Raw genomic sequence first — 24,651 nt, 5'->3', positions numbered from 1 at the left:
CTCCACCCCTCATCCCCGAGCTCCCCTCTATTGATCCCTCCTGTCACCAGGTCCCATAACAGCCATTAAAAGATGTTAATCCAGCATGCACCTCTGTCCTTAGGTCTCTCTCTGGATCGATAGCAGACAAAAGCACCGTAGGAGGCTGTCTGGATATTAGACACACACATGTTCCATGTGTATATGCATGCTATCGTCATCATGGCCAGATTTTACATTATAAAACACGATGTCGATAACATCACTTGGAACGAAATAAAGTATGTCCTGCTATAAAGTATGTCCTGCTAACAAACTTTTAATTTCCTTTTTCTTTGTTACACAATGCAAAAGCGTCCTTATATTACTGCACATAAATGGTATTGTATACCGTTGATATACTTTTTAAAATTCTACTATTTCCACTTCTCCGCATACAACTTGAAATTTTCCCAATTTTTGTCCTAATGAAAACGTGATGTCTTTCTTTTGTTCATTAGATTGCATAAAACATGAGTGTATCTACAACTCATATAGGCATACACATTGGTTAAAAACAATCAAGGATAAAACACCACAAAATCCAGGATTTATTTCCATTGACGTCCTCAAAATATGCCTTTTTGAACTGTCAAACCCCGATATTGATTAGGCCAATCTTCATCTAGCTACAGTACATGCAGAAATACCAACTTATATTTGAAAATATATGAACAATATTGTCATACATAAGAGTAAGTTAAGAAACAATCGTATTGACAATACAGGGAGTGTATCTTTGAGAATTCAAGTGAGAAACTAAGCCAAAAACCTGCTGTAAGCCAATTGTCCTCAGGTTTTATCATAAATGTCAATCTCTGTGAGAACTGGAGCTGAGGGAGCCAGCTATGAGCCATGAAGGCCAATAAATACAAGGCGGTGAGAGCTGCTCTTTACTACTCACAGAAAAATAGGGTTGTCTTGTCTTTTGCTCTGTGCTCAAACTCGCTAGTCTTCTTTCTTTCTGACACCTGGACTCACTCCTCAATACTGCTCAGTGCCACCTGGTTATTGTCACTAGCCCTCCATAGTGTTGGTTTGGGAGGAATACCCGGACATACTCAGCTATTTGAGACACATTTTGAGCTGCACTTCTGTAGTCCAGCCCCATGGCCGTCATGCACAGGCAGTGTACTCACTGTAGGCTCTACCACCATTTGTACCCACAAGTAGCTAAAATAATATAATATTTTAGGACTTGCATTTAAACTATTAAAAAAAACATACGGTTTAACATACGGTTAAATCAACTTTTTACAGCTTCACCGGCCGTCCACGTGTACTGTACATGCACATGCACACACAGTGCCCTTTCTGTGCATTATCAATGCTACTGGGTGTGCTACGGTAGGTTCTCGTTTCAACATTTGTTTGTGTGGGTTGTGTGCATGCACTCATATGGAGTGCCAGTAACCCCAGTAAGAATAGAAAAAGTTGACTATGACTGAGTTGCACGGTAAATTCCTTAGTGTTAATTCAACCCTTAGAGTATAAATGAGATAAGATCAAATGAATCGTATTGATCCCTGGAGGGACAGTAGCAAGGTTGAAACCCAGCAGAGGCACAGGTAAAGAGTAAAGGTGCAATAACCATAGAAAATATTTGTACAATGTAAGACTTAAGTAGAAGTAAGAGTGCAAATGCATCCATGGATCCATTTGTGTCCATAGTTAAATTAACACTGTGGATTTCACTGTGTGTATTAAGGAGTGAATAGAAGTGAAAAATAACAGGTGAGGTTGAACAGGGAGACAAGTCAGCCTGAACAATAAAGAGCAGCTGTACTCCTGCCACCTTGCATTGCAGCTGAAATACTAGTCTCCAAGGCACATCTTCAACAACAGAACACATTGAGTACAGTATGAGGTTGAGTGAGCCCCCCTCACTCTGTTTTTGATGGCCAATGTACTGAACACCCCCCAAAAAACAGATTTAATTCTTAGAGGGGGTTTGATTCCACTCCAAAACATGAAAGGAAATTATATAGATCAACTTTAATGTTCTCACACTATTGATATAGAGAAATAATATGCAGTGCAGACCAGACAGACAGACATACGGAGGGTCAGACAGTCAGACAGACAGACAGACAGACAGACAGACAGACAGACATACGGAGGGTCAAACAGACAGACATACGGATGGTCAGACAGTCAGACAGACAGACAGACAGACATACATACGGAGGGTCAAGACAGACATACGGATGGTCAGACAGTCAGACAGACAGACAGACAGACAGACAGACAGACATACGGAGGGTCAAACAGACAGACATACGGATGGTCAGACAGTCAGACAGACAGACAGACAGACAGACATACGGAGGGTCAAACAGACAGACATACGGATGGTCAGACAGTCAGACAGACAGACAGACAGACAGACAGACCTGTTTGAAGTAAAGAAAGGGGTCACTGAGTGTTTTATCTGGGGGCTCAGTGATTTGATGTGAGCAGACCTTTCAAGGGTCTTTTTTTAAACCACAGATAAGAGCCTTGGCAGGTGGCTAGAGGAGCAGTCAAAACAACCATGAGGAGAGAAGACTTCATTGGGCACCCAGGGTTCCTGACACTATTTCCACAGATAGTAAGTATGGACATGTTCATTTTGATCACTTTAAGCTTCGGATGTTATTCTTATTTCAGTATAGGGTCCCAGATGTGTTTGCATGGTGAATACAAAAGCAACTCTATACAAAATATTTATTTTAGGATCTCTTTTGCCTAACCAAACAGCTTTAAACTGCTTTGCGGAGTGTGACAGCGAACATGCTCATGTGCATTTTGTAATGAAGTATGCAGCCACATTTATAAGCGCCTCTCCATTAAAGGAAGGGCCCATTAGCTTCCAGAGGAGTAATCTATGAAGAATGTTCTATCAGAGGGTGCTATCAGTCAGTCCTCCAGTGGAGGAAGGGTGCCGTCTCTCAGAGGGGTTTTAAAATGGAACCCTGAAGACAAGAGAGAGAGCCAGGGCACACCATGTGACTCATGTCAAGTGGTCATCCAGCTGGTGTGCGCGTGTACGCACGCGCCAACCCATTGTTATCTGAAAAGGATGAGATGGCTCTCTCTTCCAATGGGCTCGGGCTCTCAGCGCCTGAGTGCCTGTCCACTCACAGCAGAACCAGGCAGGGCTGGGGGATGTCAAGGTAAGCTACATTGCAGGCAAGCAGAGTATACTGTAGTTGTAGAGAGGGTAAAAAGTAGTTGTAGAAGACTATGTTAACTGCATGACACTTATGGGGGCATGAAGTGTTTTAGTTGTAAGTAATTCAATCTGGTGGTGAAGAAGTAGTTTAGATTATCTAGGCTAGACCACGTCCTGAGGACAGGGAGTTGGTGTTTGTTCAGCCCCATCTCAGGAGTGGCCCAAAGGAGAGAGTTTCATCCAGTCCATCAACGTTGGGAAAGGAGGAGGAGAGGTGGATCTGTCCCCAACATACTGCAGTGCTCCAGGCAGCTCGTCCCTCCCCGAGGCAGCCGGCCGCTGCAGGTCACCATGACGGAGTGGACCCTGCTCAAGCGACTTTTGGACGCTGTTCACCAGCACTCCACCATGATTGGCCGTCTCTGGCTCACAGTCATGGTCATCTTCCGCTTGCTCATTGTTGCCGTGGCGACCGAGGACGTGTACGCGGACGAGCAGGAGATGTTCGTGTGCAACACAATGCAGCCGGGCTGCCCCACTGTGTGCTACGACGCCTTCGCTCCTATCTCGCAGCCTCGCTTTTGGGTCTTCCACATCATCAGTGTCTCCACACCGTCCCTCTGTTTTATTATCTACACCTGGCACAACCTCTCCAAGCTACCCCAGAACATGACCCAGAGGCAGGGGCAAGGACAGGGCACAACCCCCGGGGAAGCGGGCCTCAGCGGGGCGCGAGACGGCGGTCAAGAAGCCTACAATCGGAGCTGCGACTCTGACAGCTGCTCCATCCGCTCCCACAAGCATCTTGGCCACAGCCTGGCTGATGTGCTTGAGGGCATCAACAACCAGAGTCTGCAGAGGGGAGACCCCAACACTGTGGTATCCCTGGACCAAGTGCCGCTTCGAATGTGCAGGGATGGGAACAGGGAGGGTCCCACGGTCTCTGGAGGGGTTTTGTCCAAGTGCTACGTGTTCCATGTGTGCCTGCGGGCCATTCTAGAAGTCGGCTTCGTCCTGGCGCAGTGGATGCTGTTTGGGTTCCAGGTGCCAGTCCATTTCCTGTGTTCTTCAGCCCCCTGTACCCAGCCGGTAGACTGCTATGTTTCCAGGCCCACAGAGAAGACCATCTTCCTACTCTTCATGTACTGCGTTGGTGTGTTCTGCATCCTGCTCAACCTACTGGAACTGAACCACCTGGGTTGGAAGAAGATACGAATGGCAGTTAAGGTGAGGGAAGGAGGCTCATGGGGGGCTTACCCAGGGAAGAAAGGGGGATATGAGACCTTTCCTCCAGACAGCCCTTCTCTACACTCCTCTCTGGGCTTCAGGGATGTGACAAGCACCACCTCCCTGCCCACCCTGGATCTGGTTGTAGGCCACAAGCCAGACTGGACCTGCGCTGGAAACTGTGCTCCGTTCAAGGAGCCCAAATTAAGAATGGAGACAGGGCTACAGCTGCCTAAGAACCAAGACTCCCACAGAGGAGAGAGGCAGCCACTGAAGAGTAAAAGGGAGGCCAGGGGGTCCAAGCAGAAGAGCACTGAGGTCTGGATATGAACACCACTGTTGGGAAGAACAGAGCTATATACGTATATATACACACTATTTTCTTTCTTTTTTGTGACCACTGAATGAGCCAAAGCAATGGGGTCCGTTGAAAATGAAAGCTGAATGGAGATAGCAAGATAACCAAGATAAAATGTCAAACTTGATACGTCTAAAATAAACGATGTGAAACTGATGTGATGTTTACTCTATCTGAATTAGCAGATTAAGGAAGAGAAACTGAACCTTGAAAAGCTTGCACACTTCCTGTTCAATAAAATGGGAATTTGCAACTGTCTGGGATCCAACCTCTGCTCCTTGTCAGTTTAGAGACTGGTGAGATGGTCATAAAACTACATCTGTTAATTTTTCACACATGAAACGCATGAAATGCACACAAAAGATGGCTCAGTATTTGCTTGTCATTTATTTACGCAATATATGTCTTAATATATTCATTTACAACATCTATAAAACACCTTTTGTATAAATTATGCTACAGAAAAGAAATATTACACAGAAAACAGGTTCAATGCGCAGCCAGTTTCCAACGACTCTAAGTTTGTTGAAAAATGAATACTGAGATTTCAGGACAGGAAAGTTTAACAGAAAGAGATAAAGACTAGAGGGGTATAGGATCTTCTTTTAGTGTTCTAAAAAGAGCCTGTGATTTGAATATTAATATACAAACTGGGGAAAGTAATGTCCATTGTACTTGTGAATTCTTGTTTATTTTGAGTAAACAAAGTGAAAATCTTTGATAAAGGGAGATCAATCCACTCATAACTATTTCTCTCAGGGTTTTCTTAGAATAAGCAAGATTGTCTCAAACCAATTTGAATAACAACAAAACCAGTTGTGTTATCATATCTCAATATCAGTTTTTCTTACCGACTCTGAGAAAAAAACAGATTGGATTAAATAATGCATTATTAAATTACTTGGACACCCCTCCCTGTGTACTTAATAACTGAGGACCAGATAGCTCATTATTTCTAAGAGCTCCTTGTGCTGTTAGATTAAAAAAAAATCAATGAAAGCAAAGTGTTGCATAAAGTGGTGTTATGATTTCAATGGGTTTCTTCATTTGTGCATTAAATTAACTTTTTCTCTTTAACTTAAATAGGGTCAAATATAACATTTTAATTATTTTGCTGTAACAAATGTATAGGTCTGATGTTAAGAACATTTTGGGTTAAAAGTAATGTTCATGCTACACCTTTTTACATCTACAGAAATTGCAGGCTAATAATAGTTAAAATGACATTGTTTGCATTTCCCCCTACTGTTCATTAAGTATAGTTGGTCCATGTAACAAAAAAATGAAACAAATTAAGAGTACATTTTGGTAGCAACACCCAAACCTGAGTAATGGGCCAAGAGTAATGTCTGTACACTAAAATAGCAACTCTTTGTATACAAAAAAGAAAAGACAATTAAATAAAATGCACACTTATGGCAAAAATAGTCTTTATGGCATTGCCATTGTATAGCTCTCAACTAACCTCTTTTACTCTACTGTCTTCTAGTGGCTTAGAATGGAGTATGCCTTATCTATTCCCAGGCCAGGGAATATTATATATTGCCAGTTATCAGGCCATTGAGGCATTGCACCAAGTCAGACACCCTCACGCACAACCTGCATAAACACAGGTTTATCATGAGAGCCAGAAACAAAGCTGTAGGCTACTCATCACATTACAAGCCAAACAATAGCCAATTGATCTGGAATGAATTTCACAAGTCTTTCTTTTGTGTGTGTGTGTGTGTGTGTGTGTGTGTGTGTGTGTGTGTGTGTGTGTGTCCTACTCACATTAAGTTCTAATACATTCTACCCTCCAAATAATTATTCTAGAGTCTGATCCAACATAGGACGTTGCCCCCCTTCCCCCAACATCAGGATAAAGTCACATAGTGGATTTAACAGTTCCATTATTGTACAGTACAAAGTACATCTGAGGTCATATGGACTGACTCATCTACCATCTACACACAGCTTTGATACAGTAGAGCCATTTGAACCCCATGGTGAATTGTATATAGAAAGTGCAACACAGGCAAAGACAGAACAAGAGAAATAACACATTTGTGTGCATGTCCATTAAGAGTGTCATTGTAGTAGGTAGGATCTAAAGCTTCAGTGCAATACAGACAATAATTCAAAAAGCACTTAAAAAAACAGCTGAAGTGAAACAAGGCATTGATCCTTATACAGTAGGGCACAGAGCGGGTGGTGTGGTCCTTACTAGGAGGCCACGGCATGTCACAAAAAGTCAGACCATGTAAACACAGAGAAAGAGAAAGGAACATTCAGAGAGAATGACTTTTAGCTCAGTTCCTCACAGTCTTAAAACAATTAAGAAAAACATGTTTAGGCAACACTTACAGTAAGAGCACAGCAGGCAGACAGGCAAAGGTAGTTTTGCACCAAGTAGGGATTTACAAAAACAGAGGTACTGTTGCGGTAGGTTACAAGTCATGGACATGTAGGTGATAATGTATAGGTCATACAGTATGATTGATTGGCTAAAGAAGGGTGTGTGGTTAATCCTTCCTTTGACTGGATATCACCTGTATGCCTTGGGAGTCTGGGATCCATTTTGGAGGTTGGTGTGGAGAGGCCTTTCCCAGCACAATGTCAAGAACTACTTTATTTGGGGGACAAGCCAGTAATGATGACGCACCAATACTGAGAAGTCATTTGGAGACCTGTAACGGAATACTTCCCCAGTTGTTTAGTTTTGTTAAGAGCACCAAACTGATTTGAACAGATGACGAGAGACAGAAAGCCACCACGGCGACAACAACGGAGCTGGTTGATGACCAGGTAAAGATTAAGTACCGGAATTCCTTATTTCCTTGTCCATAGCTAGTGGGGTTACTGTATCCAAATGTGTGTCTGATCTCAAATTAAGCCCTAGAATTTATAAGAGTTCATCTGAATTGAATTGTATTGAAGTGTGTGGAGTGGAGATTAGCGCACCTGTGTTTGTGATCATACATAGAGTACTAGGATGTGACACAGGCCAACACATACAAATTCTCATCACGTAGCATATACTTAAAACTATCGTCTACTGTACAATATAGTCTCCAGAGCCCAATATAATCACTGTTCGAAACAGGACATTTGCAATGTATACTGTATATACAGTAGCCACATGGTTACTTGTTAAAGATATTGCCCAAATCTCCTTTTTGGGAACTGTGAATGTCAGCTCTAATGCTGACATCCACAGTATAATGCAAATGCATGTACTACCCAACGGCATGTTATTGTACTCAGTCAAATCCTCAGTTAATTCAATTTAACAATGAGGATTTGACCATGTATGTAAACAGGGCAAAGAATAACTCAATTTAGCATTTTACCTTTGGTAACACGTCACTTGAGTTGTTTCTGAAAGATGAACAGGATGACTGTATTGTAATATGTATGTAATACATAACACAGTCAAATTGGAAGTCTCCATTGGAACACATTTGAGTGATGTTCTCCGTTGTACGATGATAACCCACTCCTACACTATGTTTTGGTTAGCAACATAACGGACCGCTTTTGGTTAAAAGTGTGGGTGAATCAACAGTAGCTGCTAATCATTGATAACATGACTATGTTATAAAAGCAATAATAAACAAGGATGCCACTATCATATTAGATCACGGCTACGAGCATTTAACAACACCCATAACCGTGACATAATCCCAATATACCACAGCTTCTCATGTATTACTGCTTAAATAATACCAAAAGGGTGCACAAACTGGTGCAATAAAGGCTAATCCAATCTCGGGTGACCATATTTCCATTAGCACTTTCATACTACGCCTTTTGTAACTGATTCGCAATGTAATACTATAAAATAGATAAAGGCATTACAGTGTATTTAATGTTTCTGATGTGATGCACCCTTACAATACACTAATGCCTGATTTATATTTAGTTGCTCACCGGTAACTCACACCAAAAGTAGACGATCTACAACTTGTAGATAGTCTATTTTCGATGTGAGACACAATGCGCAATAAGGCTCAGGCAGAGCGATCGGGAGTTTGGTTCAGAACAGGATCAGTCAGAACTGGCCCAGACACTGATTTTATAAAGGTTGACCAGTGGAATTGTATCTAAGGATGGGTGCAGCAGAGCTTGAAATTTTCACCCCATAATTTCAATTCCAAACAGAACACAGCCGAACCCAATGGTCTCAGGGTGTGTTGAGGTCGAGACTTCACTTAATGGCTTCGGTGTCAGTCAGGCTTCAAAGTTTAAAAAATATCATTGAAAAAATACTGTGATTACCAACATTTCTGATCGAGGGGCTCATGGGGGTAAAACACAACCTCTGACACCAGATATGAATTAGGTTCAGGTCCAACAGGGCTCCAGGTCAAGTTCTAGGGCAGAGTGGTGGGTTGGAGTCGAGGCTGTGTGCTGAGTGTGTCACCCGATTTAAACTTAACTGCACACGGGCATCTCGCACTAAAATATCAGCGACGCATTGTGAGCTTGTAGATCTGCTATTATCGGTGCTAGACACGAAGCACATCCAAGTATACCTCAGGCTCGACGAGACTGAGGTCTGTGGAGACGGGACTCTGTCTCACTGTGGCAAGGGGACGATGATATCCACATAGTTGATAGGGAAGAAGCCAGACTCTCCGTTTATCATTCCCTCGTACCAGTTCTCATCTATCTGGTTGGTGAGGATGATGACATCGCCCTCCTTGAAGCCCAGTTCTCCCTCGTTCTCCGGATCAAAGTCGTAGAGGGAGCGGCAGCAGGGCTGGTCCGGCAACTCCGTCTCTACGTTGTTGAGAGGGAGATGAAAAGGAGAATGAGGCTGAAGAGAGGACCCAGACCCAGTATCTAATATTGAGATGAAGCAGCGTGCACAATAACTGCAGTATTAAAAGCCTTTATTCCTACGGGCAACTTAACTTGAAAAAAACGAGTTCTATACAATAACCGATCAGACCGTTTACGAAGCCAACAAACACAAAATGCAAAGCCAATCCAGCCAAATATGATGGATTAAAATGGGTGTGAGTGGTTATCAGAGATGTGACCTTTCAGGTATAAGATATAATTGTATTTCAATGCTAAATATAATTAAATAAATAAACGTTAATCGTAGAGCATTTTCTATGTATAAAATGTATCTCAAAAGCAGTTTTAATACAATTTCTAATGAGAGACTAAGGCAGGGGTTAATACATTTGACGTGGGGACAAATTCACACAGACCCATTTCATAGACATGACTGTCAGAGGTTGTACTGGTGTTTCTACCTTGAGTTTGGTCGTAGCGACTAGCAGGTAACATTTGTTTCTTTCGCTGATTTCATAATGAAAGAAAAAACTCCCTCACACGGTCATCAAATGCAAAAACAAATATTTAATGGGAATATAACAACGTTTCGGTCTTAGGTATTGCTGATTTTACAAATTTCAATCATAATGCAATGGATCGCATGCAAGTGTGCAGATTAATATAAATCTTTGCACAGAATGGTGTTTAACCACTTAAGCCTATATACTTTGTTGACCCGGGGTCCTCCAGAGGGGTCCTACTTCGTCTCTCCTTTTTGTCCCTCTACACCAAATCCCTTTGCCAAAAATAGCATATCTACAAGCTCACGACATCGTGCATTGCGATGTGAGCTTGTAGATCTGCTATTTTTGCCAAATGTTTGCCTATAACATGCCCTGTTGCCCTGTATAGACCTGAGGGGGGGGGGGGGGGGGCAGATAAAGCCTTCTAATTGATGGCCCCTGGAGATGGCTTTGCTCAATTTTAACCGGCTCACATCACTGATGTTTGTGTATGTACTATATGTGTGTCTGTCTGTATGTACTGTACTGTACATGTTACTCACGGTGAACATTGCCATTGGTAGTAGGGCAGTCAGGCCATGCTAGTGGAACTGAGGTGAAGTGATCGGCTGGACGATACATGAGGAGAAACGCACATGACGATGAGGCGTGCAGAACACACACATGAACAAAGACAGAGGCACGCTGAAGCAAAATAATCTTCACAAAATAATGTCACAAATGAGCTTTGGAGTTGCAGTTCACACATAGACCACTGAAGGGCAGTAGAGGTATTTCACAAAGTGAACAAAGCTGGAGTTGTTTAGAAGCTCATGATAGCACAGAAGGCTGTAGATTAAAGCCTGAAGATGGATAAGAGGCGAGCCTGACAGCTACATATTAAAATGTATACCTACTTTTGCCATTGACTGTGTTGTTAATCTGGATATCTGTAAGGAATGACAGAAAGAAAATCTCTAGAACTCAAACAAGACAATGAGATGGAAATGACAGAGAAAGCATAAAAAGCCTGCAAAGAATTATGCAAATTCAAAATGAGTTAAAAGATAATTGATCTTCTGTCTGTAGAAAATAAACCGCAATAGAATGACAATGAAAATAAATGAAAATACCATGCCTGCCCTGATGTGGTCTATTGTACTTGCAGATACACACACACATTGAAATCCTTAGTGAACAAATGGACCCTTATACAACTGTACACTCTCAAGAGTATCACATGGATAAAAGAACACTGAGAATTTTACCGAGTATAGTGTAGCTCAACTGTACCTGTTGATTTGAGTGAAGAACTGTAGGACAGTCCATTATGCTGACTGTTGATGTTTTCTAGGCTGGACATGATAGATTTTGGTTGAAACTCTCTCTTGGGTCTGCTGCTGGCTGTGGATATCCTGGGAGATCACGGGATAGCAGAATTATTTGGTTAATGCTCTATTTAATACAGTTTTTACGAGAATCATTTGAAATGCAACACAATGTCATGACTGGAACCAGACCTAAAACACAGCCGGCCGTGGCATGTGCTGCAACCATCTCTGTAAAAAGTCAAGAGCAGTCAATCGCTGACATTTGTTGCTGTGTCACCGCTTGCAGTGAGGAAATTCCCAGAGCTTTTAATGTAAAAAATCTAACCTTGTGGATCCCAGGATCCACATGGGAACAGCGTGGCTCCAATGTGGATATTGGAATTCACGTGGCCAGCCTGTGTCAGTTGTCAATGACTCCAAATATTGGCAAGGGTTCACACCGATCCAAACCCCATTGTTTTACATAATAACATTACTAAAATAGAACATAATATATGTGAACAAATGCATGGAGGTACTTGTTTCGCCAACTGGTAGCGTACAAACAAAATTTGGCACTGATCGGTCCAGTGGTTTTCAAGATAAGCTCCAGACATACACACACACACACACACACACACACACACACACACACACACACACCGAACCTTTTAAAGGAGTATTTCACCCAAATTACACAACCCATGACACCTTGAATTCACGGAGATTGTTTAGTTTTTGTCGCATTCCTAAGCCAATAATTTGATGACCGGCGGAGTCTCTACTCAAGAATCTCCTACTGAAAGAAGACCGGTCATCAAATTATTAGCTTAGGAATGTGACAAAAACAATGGATTTAAGGCTTCATGGGATGTGTAATTGATCGAAAATAAGTTTCTTTTTGGATGAACTACTCCTTTAAAGACTCCTGCAGAGGTGCACGGTTTATTGTTTACGTCGTAAAAATAACAATATACCCATATATGGGTACGGGCATGCCCCCTTTTGTGCCCATATATGGAGCTGACTGATTTATTTGCGCCTGATTTCATGGTGACACATTGAGGTTAGACAACACACCATATGTGGGTGTGTAGCTGCATTGGGAACTCCTTATATGGTTATGGCTGAGTGTGATGATGTGGTCTGCTGGCCCACCGGCCGGTCCTCCCATTAGCCAATTTTAATAAAGTGTAGCGCAAGGTACTTTGCAATACTGAAAGGCTGATTTTACTTTCTTAACAATTGTTAGGTTTTCAGGCCTAACACAGCCGGAAAAAAAATAAGTGATTTGGCAAAAAGGCCGTGGAAATATTACCTGAAACTTTACCCACTCAGTCAGGAGGCCTATACTCTAAAGAATGAAAATATTCTACCAAATATCTATGGATGTACATGAGGATGTTTGGTGTGTGTGTATACTATACTGTTCCAAACCTCTTTTGTAGCTTGGTGCTGAGGTCATCCAGGATTTCAGAGGACTGCCGGTGATACTCTAACGCTGCATCAATCAATGCTGATAGCTGACTCACTTGCTCCACCTATCATCCACACATATAGAGTATAATAGGTACATGACATTAACCAACATTATTTACACACTTAAACCCTACAGTATATACTGACCAGGGTCCCTTAAACAAAAATAGCAAATATAAAAGCGTTGTGACCTTGTAGATCTACTATTTCCACCGAATGTTTGCCAATTTTCTCCAAATGTTCACCTATTATGACATGCCCAGAATAGGAATGCTAGGGTTCATGTGTTTCGATGAAAGGAGTTAAATTCCAGCATCAACATCAGTTATAGCTACATTAATTCATTGACTGCCAATGACGAGAGTTCTCGCCATTTTTCTCCAAGGCTCACACCGCCAATGACGAGATTCTCGTCATGTGGTGTTTTCAGTGGTTAACGATACGGATTATCCCGACAGCTTTTTTCCCCCTGATTCTCCGAGACCCCCCAACGGCTTTTGAGGCAATCTCCCGGTGGATCGTTGTGAAGGATAACATTTATTAAAGATAATAACCTTTGATTTTTCAAAGGTTAGTAAAAACACTCGAAATCACTGGCAAGGGCAGCTATAGACGATGTTTTAACTCTGGCAGTTAAAGAGTTAAATCTAATAGCTAGGAGGGGTTAAATGCAGAGGACACATTTCTCATACAGTATGTGCAAATGTACAGTGACAATACCTTAAGTAACTAACCCCAACTAAAGGTGACACCAATATATACCGATATACCAAATATACCGATATACCAATTCTGTTTCTCCCAAAAAGATCAATCAATTTGACCAAATACATTTCAATTACAGACAGTACAGTATATTTGAAGAGTGTAGCTTACAAAATAATATTTTGTACATATATTATAATGTATACTGTATGTATAAGTAAACACTTTTCTTCTTTCATTCTTACTGACTTCACCTCATAATATAGGTCTCCTAATCCAATATAACATTATTGACAAACCTTTTACAGCCTAAAAAAGAAAATAAATCATAAATTACTGGCTGTCAGGACAGATACAACTTAATCAGTTTGAGAGTAAGCACAGTGTGACCAAATTAGATCTTCATTGAAATAACTGTCCTTTACAACAGCCTGACACGGTACACTACTCTATGAGCGTTCTATTGTATATTCTACTGTAGTATAGTGTCTGAATGTATGTTGTACAGTGTAATGTAGCACGGATAGTCCATGTACTGTACATCATTGGTAGTCTTGCCACAGTAGTTACAATAGTAACCATAGTAGAAAAATGTCTACTCACATCATTCTCTAGGAAGTTGAACATGCTCCTCTCTGCAAGGTCTTTGCTCTCCTCAAACTTTTCCACAGCCTGGCGGATCTCTTCCTCTGGAATCTTTCCTTGTCGCCTCTTCTTATAGTCAAAGTCTAATCGACGACCCTCCAGCTTCTTCAGGTGGTGCTGCACAGAGGGATAAAAACAAACCGAATCCGTTAATTCATTAATTTGATAGATATTAATTCATCATATTGAGTGTTGATAGACATACGTATATTCATTAATACATTGGTTGTTTATAGACTGTACTGTACATATATTCGTTTTTAAACACAAGGCATAAATTGTGTTTTTTTATTTTTACCTGTAGCTTTTGTGTTTCAACCTTGTTGCTGTCACTGCTATAACACCTCAATTTCCCTCTAAGAATCAATGATGGTTTATCTTATATTAATATGAACGAATACAGATAATTGAATTCTCAAATATGGCATTGTTGTGTAATGGGTAAAAAGGGTAAGTGTCACGACACAATATTTGAATGGTGTAATATCTCTTTTAGAATAAATCACTTCTTTTCAGCATCGAAGTTGAAAAGCCACAGTTATAAATATCTACTATGTTAATGATCAAAATATAATCATGAAATAAAAAGGGGCAACAATGGCATAGAAATAGCAACGATCCTCATCAATGCAGATGGTTAATATAAATTACACACATTAACGTGTTTAAAAAAAAAAATAGAACAAAAACTAAAAAATATATATATATTTTTTTTAGAACCCAAGATATCATTATCTGAAGATTTGCAGCTCCATCCACTCCTTGTTTAACTTATAACTTAAAAAGGCTGTATCTCGCTTCCTAAGCACTTTTTTTTTACTTTGAAAAAATAAAAAAATAAAAATCATAATGGCCAGAAATAGATAACAATAATTTGGGCACTCAATGAGTTAACATTATACCATTACAGTTACATTACAGTAAAGGGAAATATTGAGAGAGTTACCCATGTGAATTTCAGAAGTTATGGGTACATTCATTAAGAGAACAACCATAGAAAGAAGCCATCTAATTATCGATGCATCAGCTACAGTCTACGGATATACTGCTTGTATCTTCATTATTATAACATAAAAACTAAAGTGTCTTAATGCTATGGTTTCTAGTTTAGTCTGGGACATACTTATGTTCACAAACAATAAGCGACCTGTCCATGTTAAACATTGTATATAAAGAAATTAATATCATATATGACTTTCAGGTTATTCTACCGTGATCTCTTTGAGGTCCTTGTCCTGTAGGTTCTGCAGAGGGTCAATGAAATTCTGTTTGACATTAATGTCCAGCGAGTCCTTGACGTCAGCCATGTGCCTCATGGCCTCACCCATATCCACTAGGGCACCACCTGAGGAGAGGAGAGACCGGCAACCACAAAGCTGAGTCAGCAGTCACCATTTTCCCTGAGATATTGAAGAAACAGGGCACGTCTTAATAGTGAACTTCTCAGTTTGGTAATAGCAAATCTATTGAGCCTATTAATGTTCATTCCAGATGTTATTCCTTATGTCCAGTAGGTGTCATAGTTGAGTTACAACTGAAGACCTTAGTGAGCCAATCTGCATCAAGATGTCACTAGCTAGTGTTACACAGATATATTTGTATATTTTGTCACCCAATTTCCTTTCAGGGATAAATAAGGTCTCAGTGGTCAAGTGCCTGCCCACCACCACGGAGGTTGTGGGTTCAAATCCACCATTCCGCATCTGGCTTTGTCAAGCGTCTATATGAACACAATTGGCCCGTGTTCAGAGAGGGAAGCCGGGCGGAGAGGGTGATGGCACTGCACGTACTCCTACGGGCTGGGGCGGCACCTGTCAGCAAGGAGTTTTGGGCGGGAGGAGTAAGACGAAGACTCTACATCCTCCCGGTGGGGGCTCCTCACTGGCAGGTGAGTCAGTGACAACACACTTAATTGGCATAACAACTACATTGGAGAGAAAAAGGGCTAAAAAGCAACTACTTTCTAAAAAAGAAAACAATGTCACATAGCAGCCGTAATGATGAGCTCTGCATTGTGCCAAAGGTCTGAGGTGATTTTCTTTTCTTTGCTTGCAGTTAGACATTGCTGAACATTTTCAGGAAACATTCTTTTAATAATAAATTTTACTGAATTAAAAGTGCTTAGGAATATCTAATGCACTAGTTCAGCGGCAATGCTTCACTATTTGTTATTAGCTAGCTTATAGTGGTACTATACTATTTGCAAACTGTTATTAAGTATTCAATGAATCAATCAAAAATAGAATAGAGAGGGGGTAGTTCAGACAAACATACTGATACTTGTTCAGTTTAAATAAAGTGTCGGGAAAGTACTTTTAATGAATAGATATATTGCTTACATTGCACACAATCTTGCTTCCCGACACTCAGCCCAGCTCCACGTACAGTATCTGTTCAAATTTCCTTACTGTGTCCTTACTTATGTCTCATCAATTCCAGCTGCTTATCCATCACACTGGGTTAAGATTTTGCTCTTTGCCGCCGTCCCTCTACATCACAATTCTGTAGCTAACCCTTTTGCAGAGGGTTATTTGCAGCTTTTAGATCTTTTCAAACTTGACAACATAATTAAACATTTGAAATTGGCCCATATTTATTTCCTATTATGATGTTTGCTAAAAATCAATAGCTGACAGAAAATATGCCTTGATCCAAGCTTTTCTAGCAGTGTAAAGGCACTGAAAGGTCTATGTGGAAGAACATTAGGACCTTCCTCAGACACAGGCTAGTGGTACACAGTAAAATCCTCAGTGTTAATTTAAATCTGATTCTAAAAATGTAACCAAATGGACCCGTAAAGAGTTGAAAATTGATAAATGAACACTCAGTATTTTACTGTGTAGTTGGCTAATAATCAGATCACATGAGTGAGTTTGATTTGTGACTGGAGGGAAGTGTTCATGCATGTCAATACATATACAGTATGTACATGTATGTACTACTATAACACATGACATTTGCACATGACCTCAGAGAGTGTGAAAGCATATACATAGTTATGCCTTTGTGCAAGTATAACTGTCCTATAAGTATAATTGTCCAATTACTTGGCAATTATGTATGCATTTACAACGCTGCTTACAGTAAAGAATGGGCGGACAGTACTAGGGCGGACAGTAACAGGGCATACAATATGGCATACAGCACAAGACACTATGGGGTACACTAATAAATAATTGTTCCTCACAAAAGAGGAAAGGAAACTTGTGAACATTTTAAATTTAAACACTTAATCCATATACAGTATATTTATACTTTACTAGGTCCCCTCCTTTTTCCCCTCTACAGTCTACACCAAATTTCTTTGCCAAAAATATGCAAACTACCAGCTCGTAGATCTGCTTGTAGATCCGCTATTTTCACCTAAACCCAGAATAGAGACGCTAGGGTTCATGCTTCATGTTGTTCATTTTATTCAACTAAGCAGCACACATTGCATGTGAGAGGTGTTGTGGTACCGAAAGCAGAGTCCTCTCCAAGCTCGTGGCCGTGGCGCAACATGCAGTCCCCCAGGAGGCCTTCAGGCTGGGGGTAGCCAGTGGTCTTCACCTGCCCACGCATCTTAGACACTGTGTTCAGCATACCAAGCTTGGCTCTGGAGGCTGTATCCAAATACAGTAACTCAACTCAAAAAGAGAGAAAGGCATACACATATACAGTGTATACTATATATATATATATATATACATATATATTTACCACACACACACACACACACACACACACACACACACACACACACACACACACACACACACACACACACACACACACACACACACACACACACACACACACACACACACACACACACACACACACACACACACACACACACACTATGTATGCCGTATAAAAACTTGCAGAATAGCTTGCCGACCTGCAAACTGTAGTGTAGAATCACAGAATACTAGCACTAACAGTCAATTTGACAGTATGTTTAATTTATTTTTCAAGGTAGTGAAACAAGAAGAAAAATGTCTCACAGGATCTATGATGTGCATGAGTGCTTTGACTCCAATGCTTTACCTGGGTTAGGCTGGAGGTATTCTGTTGTTTTGGACAAGAGTTCAAACACCGACTTGTTGGTCACCTCAATTTTCTAGCAGAAAACAAGACAAGAAAGTCATGAAAAACAGTGGCACTGCCATTGTCAGTGTTTAAATACCACATGATGTTTTCACACTCTCATCATTCTTCCCCTGAACAAAGAATATGAACATCCAGAGTAGTCTCTTGGGAATGTATTTGTCCCTGGTTAGAACAAAATGTATAAGAGCTTGCCACATGTCTGAAAAATCAAGAATGCGCTGTTCTAAATCGAAAACATTTCTTTCCCAACACAAAACAAGTTCAGGTTTTGAAAGCATAACATAGAACCTGAAACAATTCTCATAACAGTAATTCTCATTTATATTTTTGCCATGGTTTTATCTCAATGATGCATCCCAACCTGACCCAAACTCAACAATTGATACAATCAGACATTTGTCCCTGGCCTGAATCCTCTGTTATGTCAGACTTGGACATAATATTTTATGTTTAAAGCTTGAAATATTATGTCAAACTTTACTGTAGCCCTTAAGCAAATCTGGGAAACTCTTTCACTGCCAAGGACTACTTTTACAACTTTTTTTCCAAATGCTCAGACTGCCAAAGACGATTTTTACGAATAATTAGTTTTCAGTGGTTTTCCACCAGATGGCGCTGTTCCGCAACCTATGAGCCACCATTTCAGGCTCAGACACAGAGAGAACTAGGAGATCACGTGATCACAAGATCTACTGCTCCATCCACTTCCTGTTCCTGGTTAGCGTATTTGGGGAAACAGCTGTATCTTGCGTTTTTTTTTTTCCCCGTATTTTTGACGAGACATGATATTTTCAAAGGCCTATAACAAGCGAACGGGCAGTCGCGATGACATATTCTTTTCCCCGTGGAAGCACAGTGAAAGCCCCCGTGATTACCAATCATCAGGGGATCGATCATACTAAAGATAAATATTCTGTGACTACTTGAAAAGGTAAGAAAATCGAAACATCGCTGGCACTGGGTTATTTATTTATCTATTTTGGTAGTGAAAGAGTTAACATAAAAACACCATGATAATGAGTCACATTATCCTTGGAGCTTGCTCATTGTGAATGTAATACCAGATTTATACTTGTTTCCAAGCCTTTGCCACACACCAAAAATATCCTATCTACAAGTTCACAACATATTACATTACAGCACGACATATAGATCAGGTGTGAGGCCTCACGGTAATACTCACCCTGTCCATCTCCAAGAAGTCTTCATCCAGCTTTGTCCCTTCAGTCCCACTTATCTTCTCACTCCACATCTGGACATCAGAGCAGAGGGTAGAGAGAGAAACAGATAGGTGGGGGTTAGAGCAACGGTTCCCAAACCTTCGCGGCTCACCAAACTGACCACTTAACACATTCTCCCTGTTAAGAGACCCTAGATCTGCTATTTTCACCATTTTGTTTAGTAACAAAATTTTCCCCAATTGTTTTCCCGATGTGGTTATCACCGATATGCAGACACTGACTCATATTTGTGAGAAATTGAGATAACATGCATAGTCACATTTATATTGATAAATCTACAGCGCCCTCCACAGCTGTTATGAGCCTGTGCACTGTACTGTACATGTGTGTCTCTAGTATGATGTAAATGGATTACATTTAAACCTGTCATTAAAATCAAATCTGTTCTTTCTCCTGTCAAAATATAAAAACTGCATTGTGTGTCATTTCATTCATAATTTCTTAAGCATTTAGACAGATGACAAGGCAGCCCTTGGAAATCTTAATTCTATGCAATCTTTTCCTACTTCTCAAAGCACAACAAGAAAGAAGCACCATAGGTATTGTATATCTTTTGTCACGAACCAGGAATATGCAAAGCAACTGTTACTCCAAAGGCAATATCACTAACCGTGCGCTTGTACAAAGTGTGTCAAACGAGGCAATTCTTTGGCAGGTTTAACAAGGATTAAGATTATATGCATTGCATAATAACAGTGGGCCAATTCTAAGAAACTAGGCTAGTCCTCCTGTTACCTAGAACAAACTAGACGACTAGTCTAGTTGAATTTGTGGCCAGTCAGTGAGTTTACAACTAGAAATTATATCTCATTCCACTGATTCCGGCCTGCTCGATCTAACAGATTTCATTAGAAAACTAGAAAAAGTGCTCCTCGGAGCACAAGTCTCCGCCAGGTCAGGTGGGCTATTGTGGCCTCCTGGTGGCGCTATAATAGGCCAACGTGAAAAGGGTGCCATTTCTTCTTAGGCCTTGCAAGACAATCGGACACTGACTGCATTCATGATTTGAGGCATTTTGTTAAAAACATGTGTTTTGCTAAATTAGACCTGTTGGTGGCGCTATAACAGGCCAATGTTAAAAGGGTGGCATTTGTTCCTCAACATAGTGTGAATGTGCGTGCAAAGTTTGAGCGCAATTGGACGGTGCGTTCATGATTTGCGGAATTTTGTTCAAAACAAGCCAATAATGCAAACTTTAGATGTCAATCTTAGCCAATCAGTATGGAATATGAAAAATCAAACACATCCGTCGTGATCACATGACTATAGAGATCATGTGTACCGATTTGTGTGAAATGTGGATAAAATTGGAAGGAGTAGTATAAAATAATGTGTTTTATATAAGTCGGCCTCCTGGTGGCGCTATAAAAGGCAGATGTGAAAAATGCAGGGCAAGGGTTTTTCCTTGACCTCTAGGGAGTGTGCATACAAAGTTTTACACAGATCGGTGCAATTATAGGTAAAAACAAGAATCGGCCTGTTATAGCGCCACCATGAGGCTGATTTGAAATATTTCAAATGGTAGTTCTTCCTCGGCCTAATGGGAATGTGCGTGCACAATTTCACGGAAAGTGCATGCTGTATTCATGATTTGAGGCATTTTGTTCAAAACGGAGTACTCCTGCAAACTTTGGAAGACATTTTTTTAGCCAATCAGGATGGAATATGAGAAATCTGAAAGACCAGTTTCGTTTAATGACTATAGAGATACTGTGTACCGATTTGCGTAATTTTTGGACAAAATCTGTAGGAGTACTGTCAAAAAATATGCTTTGCACAAATCGGCCTCCTGGTGGCGCTATAAAAGGCCCATGAGAAAGATTTTGGGCAAAGGTTCTGAATTGGCATCCAGGGAGTGTGTGTGCACAGTTTCGCTGCGATCAAGACAACGGTGCCGGAGATTAGCTGGTCACAGACGGACGGACGGACACACACACACACGGACACACGGACGGACGGACGGGGTGGAAAACATACTCTCTCGCCATGCCTTTCGGCCTGGCGGAGACAATAAGTGGTCATAGGCACTTGTGGCATGATTATGTTGGACCCCCACCCCACCCCCTAATAAACTGTCAAAAACAGGGGGGGGTCGCACTTTTATTTCTGAGTGCAACTCAGTCACTGAGTTTAAACATCAAGTACACAGTTATTTTCAATCACTCCTAACAGAACAGATATTCGATCAAGTCTCTCAGCCATCCAGGATACAAGTCCAAAGGACATTGAAACTTTAAGAGATATCACAAAATGATGTGTGTTCATTTGAATGTTGTGGTCACCATCATCATCTTACAATAATTACATGAGTAGTAATAATCATGATTTGTGTGCACATCATGATTTGTGTGCATGGGAACTCATTTTAAACAAGCTCAGTTCTTTCACGAGTTATCCAGTTTAGTAGACCTTGTATTGTGAATTGTACTTCCATGTACTGTTTCTCATGTCATACTAAATAAAGTACATCAATCAATCAGAAATAATCATTACAGTGACACTAATTAGGGCCTATCATACTGTTAAGTAAAATGGTAAAGTAGTAATATATGCCATGAATACAAGGTGCTAGAGTGGAAAAGTAACAATTATGGGGTGCTGTGGACGAAAGACATTCTGGGGTGCCCTGAGCCCAAAACATTTTAGAACCATTGCAGCTAGGCTGATACTGACTGACTGCTTGCAACAATTATCCAGCAGGGTGTCACTGGGCACCTAGTGCATAGTAATACAGTAGAACAGGAAACACATTGAACCAATCGTAATACGATTACAGTAGCTAAAGTCATGCAAAGCTGAGGAACTATGAAAGACTGTATAACAGAGGAAATACTGGTAGCCTTCACCTTCCTCAACACAATGACAAGGAAATGTCAAGGAAGCGACTCGGTCTTGCCCCCCCCCCCAGATATAATATATCTGTGAAAAATGTAGTATGGAAGTCTTGGCAATAACATACATCTACAAACTCTTACAAACTCATCCTGTAACTAGGGGTGTGCCGATACACTAATTTCACGAAACGATACGATACGATATTTGGCTCACAACTTCGATACGATTTCGATACGATACGATACGCACTTTTTTTATTATGAAAATATATGGAGGAGAAAAAAAGAAAATGCAAACAAACAATTCTGTTTTTGCATTATTCAGACATGCAAACTTGTAGCTTTTCAGCTACAATAGCCGTTTTGAATCCAAATAGTATGACACCTGACCCGAAAAAAAAACATGTTGTCACTCTTTTCACTTCGGGGCCGTTTGCATGCCTGATTATTATGATTGTAAAAAAAAAAAAAAAAAAAAAAAAGTTTTTTTTTTTTTTTTTCCAAAACGATATTTTTTTTTTCCAAAACGATACATATCGTCCCGAAAACGTATCGCGATATATCGCGGGACGATATATCGGCACACCCCTACCTGTAACAGTTTATAGATCAGTATTCAGAATTTGGCAACTAATGATTTATTACTTATGCTCAATCCATTACAAATCAAAAAGTAGGCAACAACTTTTAGGGAAATTTGTTGCAGAAAAAACAAACAAACAAATTCTCTTATCGAAGTTCATTTTGGCAGTTCTTGCCTTCAAGATTTTCTAGCCAAACATCGCCGGAGGAGAGCCACCAATGCGAACATTGGTGGCTCAAACAACACAATTATATCAAACAAAGCCTCAGCAGAGAGCCAAAATGCTTTTCCAAAATGCTTTCTTGTACCCCTTTGTCTTGGCTAATAGAACCCTGAGTCTCCTGCCTAAAGGGGTGGGGGTCATCATCATGGGTGTGTTTACTAGCATTGAAGCCCCTCAGTTTCCTGAGGAGCCGTTAAAGTAGCCATTTTAGTTAACTGAATTCAAAAAATAACAACTAGACCTTAGAAAAAAGACAACTAAATAAAATAAAAGAAATATATAGAAAACATCTTTAGTTTTAGACTGGTCACATTTGTCAACACAGATAATATGAGGAGGCATTGGTGCCTAGATTGAGACTGGAACGTCTGCATGACTGTGAATCAACTGCCTTCACAAATAGTTGTGTTTGTATTACACAATACCTTCTGAACTTGTTAAGTCTTGCCCCTGACAAATAACCCCCATAATATAAAAAGAAAACAGAAACCAATAGTGAAAAGAATGAAACTAAAACAACTTTTTTTTTAAACAAAAATGAAACAAACCCACTTGAACTGAATCTACATTAAACTAAACAGAATTGATAGATAAATAAATAAAAGTAAAAACTAAGGAATACAAAACTATAATAATCTTCTTGGCAGTGACACAAGGTTTTAAATATAGAGTAGATGTGTTGATAGGCTTCCCAACAGAGAGAGACACCTCTGCTAAAAGCAGACCAATTAGCAATCAACAGCAGTTACAGTAGAAAGTGCCCTGGGAAGTGACAGCAGCAGGCAATCAAACCAGAATAGAAGCATGATTTTACATCATCAATGTCTGGTCTTTACAGTGAAGCTAAAGCCTTGTTTGTTAATCCACAAATTATATTTCATTATCCATGCTAGCGCAAGTCGCTGGCTTGGAATAAGTAAACAGACATATTAAGTCTATAGACAGGTTTCCTGTTAGTAAACATGAGAGGATATGACCGCGCAGAGGAGGGGGAAGCCTATAGAGGGCGCCATTACCCACAGCAGCTCTGGTCAAATGTCCATTCATAAAAGAAATGATCTTCACCGGGTTTAATGAAAGTAGATTAAATTATGCAGTTTGTAATACCTTGTTTACTCAATAAAAATGATTTGTCGGAAGTTGGATCTGTTTGTATATAATAGCAGCATTATGCCTATTATGCCTATAATAGCAGAATTATGGCTATCTAACTCCCGAACATAACAACAGAGTGAACGGCGCAACAATTCGTTTCCCCCGAGCATGCGCAGATTGCGCATTCTGCTCTGTGATGACGTTGCGTGGAAATCCGTCTATAATACATGATATGTACCTAGTGTCCAATCTGGTACGCCGTCTGCTTCATATAACTTTATTTACATTGTCAATCAGTCGGTGTCCTACCTGACATCAGGGTGTAATTTCTCAGTGGAAGAGCAGGGAGACCAACAACTACTACAGATGTTCTAGCTGCTATATTGACTTAACATAATCTACCATACAGAATTG

At 40.5% G+C, this 24,651-nt stretch overlaps 2 protein-coding genes across 5 annotated transcripts in view; one reads left to right on the top strand and one right to left on the bottom strand.

The window, feature by feature from the left end:
* Positions 1 to 3,523: 3,523 nt before the first annotated feature.
* On the top strand, positions 3,524 to 4,729 carry gjd6 (gap junction protein delta 6; the record flags this gene model as incomplete). Its single annotated transcript, XM_084041874.1, has 1 exon — positions 3,524 to 4,729. One exon carries the CDS (start codon positions 3,524 to 3,526, stop codon positions 4,727 to 4,729), a length of 1,206 nt encoding a protein of 401 aa, XP_083898000.1.
* A 407-nt stretch (positions 4,730 to 5,136) lies between these two features.
* The window catches only part of sh3gl3a (SH3-domain GRB2-like 3a), a 35,898-nt gene continuing 16,383 nt past the window's right edge, over positions 5,137 to 24,651 (bottom strand). Inside the window, exons 2-11 of one of the 4 annotated variants that reach the window (XM_084041991.1) lie at positions 19,445 to 19,513; positions 18,199 to 18,271; positions 17,628 to 17,771; positions 15,381 to 15,514; positions 14,128 to 14,286; positions 12,778 to 12,881; positions 11,324 to 11,445; positions 10,948 to 10,980; positions 10,594 to 10,659; positions 5,137 to 9,521 (exon numbers count right to left, since the gene is read on the bottom strand). In XM_084041991.1, the coding sequence (XP_083898117.1) occupies positions 9,319 to 9,521; positions 10,594 to 10,659; positions 10,948 to 10,980; positions 11,324 to 11,445; positions 12,778 to 12,881; positions 14,128 to 14,286; positions 15,381 to 15,514; positions 17,628 to 17,771; positions 18,199 to 18,271; positions 19,445 to 19,513 (1,107 nt within the window). In that variant the 3' untranslated portion in view covers positions 5,137 to 9,318. Of the gene's footprint in view, positions 9,522 to 10,593; positions 10,660 to 10,947; positions 10,981 to 11,323; positions 11,446 to 12,777; positions 12,882 to 14,127; positions 14,287 to 15,380; positions 15,515 to 17,627; positions 17,772 to 18,198; positions 18,272 to 19,444; positions 19,517 to 24,651 lie in introns of those variants that run through there. The other 3 variants (XM_084041993.1, XM_084041992.1, XM_084041994.1) reach the window with 3 other exon arrangements.

This window comes from Gymnoscopelus microlampas (genome assembly GCF_963454915.1).
Source record: "Gymnoscopelus microlampas genome assembly, chromosome: 1".
Taxonomy (NCBI): Eukaryota; Metazoa; Chordata; class Actinopteri; order Myctophiformes; family Myctophidae; genus Gymnoscopelus; species Gymnoscopelus microlampas.
Note: the sequence above shows the minus strand (reverse complement) of the source record. Positions and strands in the feature narration are given on the sequence as shown.